Here is a 10355-nt window from a genome sequence, read left to right on the forward strand (position 1 = left end):
TCGGTCCCACGTTCGCCTCCCAAAAATCCGGGACTCTGTAGTCCCGTGGTCTAGAAGAGACATACAAAATACAATAAAATTATAATAGGTTTATAAATGTCAATAAACGATGTTATGAATAAAATGTTATCTGATAATAATAATATTCAAATGTCAAAAGCAACAATACACAGGCATTCCGAAGCTTCTTTATAATTTAAAGCTGATAGCGAGGGTCCATAGAAAATTGCCCATTTTAATTTTTGAATCGTTATATCTCCGAAACAGTTGCTCGTAGGAAAAAGTACATACCTACATATTATATTAGTTCATAGATAATTTTACAATCTACAATTTTACCGAAGATATTATTGTGATAAAACTTACCGTTTTGCTGGAGATAACAAAAAAAAAACGCAAAAAGATCATATTTTTTACCTTTGACCTTGAATATTTTTTTTCCATACAGGGGAAACACAACAACAGCTTTGAAATTTTATTTACTATATTTTAAACGATCTCACCAATTTTCAGCTCGTTGTGAATGAATGTAACTTCACACTAATGTTTTGGTCTTATTTGACTGGACTATGAATAAGAAATGAATGTTGAGTGAGTGCCGTGTCGATGTGCAGGTGGCGGTGTTCTTCTGTTTCGGCACGTCGCACTTCTGCAACGCGTGCCACGACGACTTCCAGCGCGTGACGGGCATCCCCAAGCACATGCTGCCGCAGTGCCCCGCCGGGCCCAAGGGCGAGCAGCTGCCCGGCTCGGCGGACGAGTGCCCGCTGCACGTGCAGCACCCGCCCACCGGCGAGGAGTTCGCGCTCGGCTGCGGCGTGTGCCGCCACGCGCATGCCTTCTGAGCCCGCGTCGCATCACTATTATGTCCAGTACCTACAATGTCTCATCATATTATCGTTTCAATGTTACATCGATATTGTATATTCGAGATCAATGTTTCACCCACAGTAACGTCAGTGTTGTCTACAGTAGGAATATGTGTCATTTTGTCTCTGATCTTATACTCTGATCTGTATTTGCGTAAATATCGTGATAAACACTTGGCCCATTTAACGTCTGAAGTGGTCGTCGACCTGTATCGAGTTGTGTGGGAGTTCAAGTGACTGCGGTGTGTATAATGCTCGTGCTACTTTTCCATCGATTAAATGGTCTGAGGTGTTTATATAAATATGAAGTATCGATGTAAAGGCCTTCCTCTGTCCACGTAATGGCGGACACCTAGTCAATATATTTGAGTATTGTGGTCAGTTTTCTGGCTGTTATTGGTTAAGTTGATGGTTAAGTCCAAAGTCCAACTGCATAGTATTTCATGCTACGACTTCTACTTCAGAATAAGGAATGTTTGCTGTATGAAAGTTTCCCTTACAGGATTCATGAAGTAAGCTTGTGATTGTATTTCACTGAACTTGTGGAATGTTGTGATATAAATTGTAAATATCTATGTATAATAGGGCGAAGGCACGACTCGGCGCGCGCTCCGTCTAGTCTGACTGATTGCTACGAGCCTTCTCCTTGTTCTCAGTAATCACTCGCCGTCATTGAAACTATTACTTTGATAAATTATTATTATAATTCGTTAAACATCGGTGTTTTAGGAATAGCAGTTTTATTATTGTTGTTGTAAGATAAATAATCATTGTAAAAAGGTGCTGAGTGTAGGTACACTTGCCACTAACTAGTAGAAAGTATTCGGCTCCTGAGAACAGACGTACCTGAATCATTCAATTGACCACCATAATCCGTACTTTTAAATACACTGGTAACAGTGCATCAGTAACAATTGATATGAGAATTAACTATGCAAGAAAATAAATCTACAGAGCTACAAGATACAAGCTGTGCTAAGTTTGTGGCTCAACGGTAACTACCACAATGTAAAGTTGCTTTTTTGACAATAAACATGATTTTATTTATTTTAGTTACATATGGAGTATGGGCACTGGGCAGTAGTGGGCAGTCCGTGTGAAGCAACACAAGGGTACTGTAGTGGGTGTGTGCACCACTCGGCACATCTGAACATTCCTGAATATTAGTAGCTTCACTTTATTGCTGTATATGTACATATACATATAGGAAGTCCAACTTTGAAACGTAACTCGTAAGCTATTCCTTAAATATAGGACAGGACAAGTAATAAAAGTAGGTTAAACACGGACTGTATTTGAAGACTTGATAAAAATTGTATTTGGAACGAAAATCTTTGTTGATTGTACTTAATAGGAAAATAAAAATGCATAGGAGAGCGAGGTGGGGGCGGCGACTGAGTGTTGTGCCACGCCCCACACATGAACCACTAAGGTTTTAAATAATGAACATCTGAAACAGATGAGAAAGATCATCATTCCTGTCGAAATTAAAACTTGGTGGCTTAATTGTAAGTTTATAATTTAAATGAAACCGTTTATTAGATAGTTGTATCGATAGCTCTTTTTGATGATGATTTTACAATGTTATATCGTGTTAAATTTATTACCCTCAGTTATCAATTCTGATTGACTATTGTGAATTTAAACTTTATTTTTAAGTCAAGGAATACAAGTCGAAAAATTAAGTAGATAGACAATTGAGTGAACGTGGAGTGGATATAAAGTCGGTATAGTTCGACACATCAATAACAACAGCATTCAGTGGAGTCTGGTTGATAACAGCTCCATTCCCAATTGTAGTCAACTAGACTATCTGTAAGCTACACAGCTACATAGCAGAATTTATTCTTGAAAATAGCTTGCAGCAGGCGGTGCCCAAAGTAACATAAAAATGAAAACCACAAGTTGAATAGGTACTTACTCGAAATCGAATACACTTTTAGGGTCAAATCTTCTATATGTTAAATAAGTACATGTTGTACCCAATAAATATATCGTGGCAGGAGCTGGTGAGGCCAGGCGTGGCGAGTGTGGCCTCGCCTGGCGAAGCCTACAGTTTGTGTCATTAACATGTTCATGGTGTGTTACGATCTACCTAATCTATTGACAATATGTAAGTACACAACAAACTTAATTATGGTTTATCAACAAATGCACCTTAGTAGAATCTACTTCTGATGTAGTTCATGACTATAGTTGTTAAGAGTATTATTTTACAATAAAGCTTAAAATCAAATTTGTGTGTGTTTTATTTTGCTATATAGCCGATTCCTCTGTGGGCTTCCTTTTAAATACTTTGTCAGGAGCGTTCCTATATTAATGAACTGTATTGAAGGTATTTTATGCACCATATCATTTACATGTGTGTTAATCGTCTGCCCACATTTAAGAGTCTGGCAAATCATTTTCCTGTAATGACCAGCTTTAGCCCGTGCCTTGTCCGCGTCGATTATGCATAGGATACATGGATTCCGTTGGAATTTCGATATAAACAGTGATGGTATCCATGAGTTCCATAAGGAATATTAGCAAAATGCCTCGTTGATCTAGTGTGGTCGCAAGCGCGGCAGCTGTTCCCGAGGTTCCGGGTTCGATTCCCAGGTCGGGCCGAAATTCCTTTGTGGGTTTTCTAAGGCTTATGTTTAACTGATCACCAGATATAGTAATAAATAGCGGACAAAATAGTAAATGATCACCAAAATAAAACTCGCATTTTAATGTAAAATAATAACCAAAGTTTTAACACTTTGCTATCCTATTTAAGTGAAATGACTCCAAAATAAATCATGCGTAAGCCAAAAATAGTAAATGATCACCAAAATTAAACCACCATTTTAAAGTAAGATTTAACCAAAGTTTTAAATTCTGCTATCCTATAGCAAAATGACTCCAAATAAATAATTGTAGTAAATGATCACCAAAAGTAGTAAATGATCATCAAAAGTAGTAAATGATCATCAAAATTATACCAGCGTTTTAATATAAAATGATAATCAAAGTTTTTACATCTTACTATCCTGTTTAAGTAAACTGACTCCAAAAAAATCAGTTCGGACTGATACAATAAATGTAATAATATTATGGGGACCCTTTTCCTGCACTAGGGTGATAAATTGTAATATTTTACGTCCACATTTTCGTAAATTGATAAACTTACTGAACTCACTCGAAAAATAATAAGCAAGCAGTAACCAAACGCGACGAGCGATCTGATTGGTTGAACATTGAGCAATCAGAGAGCAGTGTGTTATTTTACGTATTTCAAAGATCGTATATTTAAAATAGTTTCTGTGATTGGTCGAACCATTTAAAATCTTACGAATAGATATTCGTTAGTTTATAAATTTACCGTATGACGTCGGAAATTGAGAAATTTTCGAAAATATGGACGTAAAATATTACAATTTATCTCCCGTTTAGAATTTTACGAAAGTTTATAAACTTCCGAGTAAATTGGTAAACTTACGGATCTTGTTATTTTCCGGTGACAGATATATACATAAGATGGATAGCAAAGCTTCGCGGACCACTTGGAATGCCTCCAGGGAGCACCAGTGGTCCGCGGACCACCGGTTAAGAACCACTGATCTAGATATTATTTATAATATCTACTCAATTTGGATAAAGTGATAATTGACACAGAATTAATCACATTAACTAGCAATTTTATATAATATCTCCATAGACTTGGATAATGTAATAAAGCAAGCAGGTAAAAATTATTATTTCATGGTAACTAACTAAAGTGTCTGGTAGTTGACCTTAATATTCGAAAAAGGCTAGTTAGCCCAGTGCAGGGCACGCCATAATACCTAGTAGCGAAAAGTCCCCTCTTTGAGGTGTGGCTCGAGCCACTATATGGACCGCCCGGAGGACACGATGAACCTCACAGCCCAGGTGTGCTTTGCCTGGGCAGGGCACCGCCGTGTCCTCGTCGAGGCAATAGGCAGCGGCGACCTCTCGTGCCCGGCCCTAGTTCAAGCCATGGTCCGTGGTGAGAGGTAATGGGATACCCTCGTCTCGTCTCATGCAGACGCTAGAGAAGTTCACACCTCTCATCCCAGCTGCTGCCATGGACATGGAAGACACCACGGGCGCCGGGTGTCGAGTGACGTCTCCCGGCCATTGTAGGCGTGGGTCTGTGGGCGGTGAGTTTCGGGTGGCTCATCGTTCTCCCGTCTCTTAGAAGACACGGGCCCGTTTCGGCAGCGCGAGTTGTTTCACATGCTCCTCGAAAAGATTCAGCAAATCCCAGTGGTTTTAAGTCACTAACAGTCTGACACTCATTCACGCTGCTAAACCACAGCGGGAGGAATCATTTGATGATTTATCATAAAAAAATGTCGACAATAATTTAAACCGTTTTTAAGAATTAGTCAGTACCAAGTTGTTTATACCTACCATATTTATTACTTTGGCTAACTTTGACCAGCTATTATGAATAATATCCAGATAAAGTAATTAATTTATCACTTTGTCAAGTCAATTTGGGTATTATACATAGTGACCAGTGATTATGTATAATATTTATTTATTCACTATGGCTGTAGCATATAATATAATGTAGTAGTCTATAAATTATCTACTTCTAACGTTAGGCTAATAAATTAGAGCGGTCCCCCGACACGATATTTAGTCAAGTCTGACATGCTTTAGCCAACTAACAAGGGTGTACTTACGAAGTGTTAAAAGTATTTTATTTTTATAGGGTTTAGCGTTTTTAACCTTTTTTCATAATAATTGCGCTTTCGGCCAAAGGAAGCTGTTTAACAATCCACACAACGAACAGGCTCTTTGAGAATGGATAATAATAATGGTTCCGAAAAACAAATTAATCTCCAGCGATCTTTGGTCTGATCTGTGGTCGTCGGTCGCGCGCGACAATAGTCAACCTATGAAAATGTATGGCGCCGCTGCCGAGGTCCGCGACAGTCGCGCGCGGCCGACGAATTTCGTAAGCCGTGTGCGGCCGTACGCATCTCAACATGGTCTAGCGCTTAATAACATCTATAGAATCTTAGTAAAACCAGAATAGAATTGTTTTTTATTTAGTCGGCAAAACTTCCTTTTGTTTTCATTACAACACAAATGCTTTTGAATCAGTATTTGGTAGTATCCTACTTCATTTCTACTTTTTAAAGATAGTGTCGATTGGTAATCTATTTTCATTATACAGCCACAACAGCACGTCATCCTCCTTTTCTTCAAGGATATCAATTAGCACTTCGACGAGAGGGAACGGACGAACAAAATCTACTAATTTCCGTCTGTTAATGTTAAGCAAAAAAAAATCGTATTATCACTAATATAACCAATAAATGTACTAAGGAAATAACTAACTTACTAAAGGAAGAGGAGGGAGCTGGTTCATCAATACCGGTGAAGAAGAATCGTCGAAATAAAAGTTGGGTGTTGATCAAATGCCTACAACTTTCGAAAGTTGCCCTTGATTTATCAAGGTTTCCATCATCAGATCCTGACCTGATGACTATGGGACCAACTGGCAGCTATTTATACTTCATGCACATTTCATTCAATGGCGGACTTAACGCCTTAGGCGTTTTCTCCCAGTCTACCTTTAGGTGGTAGGTGCAAGGTTTTTGTTTGGATAGTTAGTTTAAAAGTATACAATATATAGATAATAATACAATATATACATAATTACATAATTATAATTGCCTGGAGACACAAAGAAATAGATAAAAAAAAGCAATCTACGGTAGCGATTCTGTCAATTTCCTATGGATGTGGTCGCGTAATTTCTTTTTGAATGTATTGACCTCCAGAGGTAGCTCATTCCAGAGAAGCATAGATTCAACAAAGAAGAAAGAGTGAATGATATCTGAACGGTGAGCAGGACAGTGAAGAAGACGATTTTAGAGGAGCGGAGATTTTTGCTATGTTGAGAACATGTATATTGGAAGTGAGGAGTTAAATAAGAAGGCGTACAGGGAGAATGTAGAATAGAGAAAAGAGTAGTTAATGCCCTCATCACACGACGTTGTCTTATCGGTAGCCATTTATTCAGCAGCTATTCCGCGTCGAACAAAAAAAGAATCACGTAAATCAGTCTATAAGTCACGTAAGTCGTGGTGGCCTAGTGGGTAAAGAACCAACCTCTCAAGTATGAGGGCGCGGGTTCGATTCCAGGTCAGGCAAGTACCAATGCAACTTTTCTAAGTTTGTATGTACTTTCTAAGTATATCTTAGACACCGCGCTGGAGCAGGTAGACACCACGGGCGCCGGGTGTCGCGAGACGACTCCCGGCCACCGTAGGCGTGGGTCTGTGGGCGGTGAGTTCGGGTGGCTCATCGCTCATGTCTGTTTTTAGACAACAGACCCGTGTCGGCGGCGCGCGTTGTTCCACGCGCTCCTCAAAAAGATGTCAGCAACCCCAGCGGGGCCCAGCAGGGCCAAGGCCTGCCGGGGCTGCGGGTTGTTCGAAAGAGGTACCGCGGCCCTAGCACATAAGAAGGCCTACGACGGAACACGACGGCTTTTAGTCAGTAAGAGTCTGATCAGCGGCGGCCCTAGCCATTGCGAGGCTACGTGCGGCAGGTCTATGCGAGGCCCTTTGTCCTACGTGAAAAGTATGTGTTGCGAGAGTAGGCTGGTGTTTTGATTTAGCTAAACGTCATGTTTGAGGAGAAAAGCTCAAGTTAAACAAATTAATAAAATTTTATTTTTACTACAGTTTATATTTAAAGGATCATCAATCATCCTTGGCAGTCGTTACGGGTAGTCAGAATCCAGTAAGTCTGACACCAGTCTCACCAAGGGGTATCGGGTTGCCCGGGTAACTGGGTTGAGGAGGTTAGATAGGGCAGTCGCTTCTTGTAAAGCACTGGTACTCAGCTGAATCCGGTTATTCTGGAAGCCGACCCCAACCAGTGGCGGCGTAGCATCGGGTGGCACCCGGGGCGAACTACCTATTGAGCACTCCCCAAAAAAACGACAAAATATCGTCACAGAGTAAAAAAAATCGTGTAGAAGTTTGGGACACAAATTAACCCAAACATGTCTTCAAAAACCGGTTAATTAGGCCGCGAGTAGCCAAACAAGTTTGAAAAAAAATGACCGTAAAGTAAAGGAGCCGCGAGTGTAGCGAGCGCGAAATTTTAGATTTTTGGGACGCAAAGATTCCAAAAAAAATAAGAAAATAAAACAATGCAAAGTGAAAGGCGCAAGCGCGAAATTTTTGAGTTTTTCACCACAACAGTACTCAAACAAGTTCGAAAAAAAACCACTATAAAGTGAACCAGCTGCGAGCGCAGCGAGCGCGAAATTTTTTGAGTTTTGGGATACAAAAGTCCAACGCTTGCAAATAGCGCCTAAACAGCTTAGAAATATGCACCGTAAAGTGCATTTTCTAATTATTTGTTTGAGGACTCTCAAAAACTCAGAATTAAGCACAAATAAAAAGAAACCGTGACTGAAGCGAGCGTCAGTTATTTTGCTACTTCGGTGCTCTAGCTTTTTGTTAGATTGAGGACTAAAAAAGTAAGCGCAGAATAAATTAGAAATGAATAAAAAACCGCGAGCGGATTTCTTTCTAACTTTGAGGAATTAAGTAATCAGGTAAAGACAAAAATACAAGAGAGGGGTGACACCCCTCTCAGTCCCGCTTCAAGGACTTAAAAGCGGCGCTACCTTCTAGGTTCGGCTAAAAAAGGATGAAAAAAATAAAACAAATGGAAAGTAAAGCACCCGCGAGCGTAGCGAGCGCAAACATTTTTGACCTTTGGGTCACTAAAGCACCTAAAGTTGTATAACAAACAACAGTGGAAGGTGAAGTCGCGAGCGTAGCGAGCGCGAAAATTTTTGAATTTTGGGACATAAAAGTACTTTAATCAAGATAGAAGGAAAGGTAATACCAAGTGAACAGGCGCGAGCGTAGCGAGCGCGAATTTTTTAAAATTGATTGTTTAAGTAAATGCAGAATGAATTAGAAATAAAGACCTTCTTGGACCAGATATATATTTTTTCATTATTTTTTTTTATATTAGTGTGGGTTGTAGCGCGAGGCCCCCCCAAGCGCGAGGCCCTGTGCGAAGGCACAGTTCGCACACCCCTAGGGCCGCCACTGAGTCTGATACTCCCTCACCGCTGCTAACCCACAGCGGGAGGGGTCATTTGATGATTTTTTACGTCGTTAAAAAAAAAAACAGACACCAATGACTGTGTTTCGGATGGCACGTTAAACTGTAGGTCCCGGCTGTCATTGAACATCGTTGGCAGTCGTTACGGGTAGTCAGAAGCCAGTAAGTCTGACACCAGTTTAACCAAGGGGTATTGGGTTGCCTGGGTAACTGGGTTGAGGAGGTCAGACAGGGCAGTCGCTCCTTGTAAAGCACTGGTACTCAGCTACATCCAGTTGGACTGGAAGCCGACCCCAACATAGTTTGGGAAAAAGGCTCGGATGATGATGTAAATCAGTCTATAAACCTTGGCGTAATCGATGTAGGTACATACTTAGAAAAAAAAACATACCAGCCGAATTGAGAACTTCCTTCCTTCCTTGTTTAACCACTGAGAATAATATTTTCAGTATAATGTTATAGTTAAAATGGCAGCAAGTCTATGAAATATGAAAGGTAATTTATGAATTAATAGTAGGCAAGATTAAAAATTACAAAGCATAGTTTTCAGTAGAACGTTATTTATACTGGTAGAAAAGTATTATAGCAACAAACAGTGATGTTTATTTTTCGAAGACTTTAGTATCTCATTCGGTCGTTAAGTAATTTTTATTCGCAGAAAAGTAGTCGGAAAGTCAGTATTTTAGTCAGTATAGCTTTAGCATTTTGAGTGAGGGCAATCTTTCTGTCGGAGCTTTTATTACTAGCCTTTGAGAATTGCACAGATTGAGAAACAATAAAGATTAAGGGTGAATTTCAACAGGTCCAATAAAATCTTCATTTCCGTGGATTTTTTATTCTTCAACTTTAGAACAAGAAAAAATAGTGTTTACTCAAGTTTTTGATAATATATGTATTCTTACTTAATATCTAGATAGCTTAAAAAACTAACGAGATATACAAGATTAAAATTTTCATGCCACGGCAATGAAACATGCATGCACGGCAATGAAACATGCGTCCATGGCAATAAAAGAACTTTTCACGTCGTTTTTTTTCAGACAATATTTTTCTTTCTTTTCTCTCCTCTTCCGATAGTTTCGGTTTAGGCATCTTGGCTTTCTAGAAAGAATCAATCCATTATTATGTTTATAATTAGACTGTAGTATATGTGAGTGAGTGAGTAAGTGAGTGTGGGTCCGTGTGCATGTGTGAGATGGTGTGTGTGTGCGTGTTTGAATGTATATCGTGTGATGGAGTGTCAAATGACAGAGAGAGTCGAGTGGTGTGTGTGTAAGTTTATCATTTTGTGAGGTGAAAGTGGAAACATCTTTTTGTAGTTGACTGTATAGTACAAATTGTTTTTTTTTCTTAATCATGCCGTGGCGATGAAAACATAAGGCACGG

The 10355-nt window shown here is 39.6% G+C and overlaps 1 protein-coding gene across 8 annotated transcripts in view; it reads left to right on the top strand.

The window, feature by feature from the left end:
* Window positions 1–10355, top strand: part of LOC110381715 (E3 ubiquitin-protein ligase MYCBP2) — a 180219-nt gene that overhangs the window by 154695 nt on the left and 15169 nt on the right. For 7 of the 8 annotated variants that reach the window (XM_049837168.2, XM_049837190.2, XM_049837178.2 and 4 more), the window contains one exon: window positions 615–2637. In XM_049837168.2, the coding sequence (XP_049693125.2) occupies window positions 615–845 (231 nt within the window). In that variant the 3' untranslated portion in view covers window positions 846–2637. Of the gene's footprint in view, window positions 1–614; window positions 2638–10355 lie in introns of those variants that run through there. The other variant, XR_010276861.1, reaches the window with a different exon arrangement.

The sequence above is a fragment of the Helicoverpa armigera genome, chromosome 1 (assembly GCF_030705265.1).
Source record: "Helicoverpa armigera isolate CAAS_96S chromosome 1, ASM3070526v1, whole genome shotgun sequence".
Lineage (NCBI taxonomy): Eukaryota > Metazoa > Arthropoda > Insecta > Lepidoptera > Noctuidae > Helicoverpa > Helicoverpa armigera.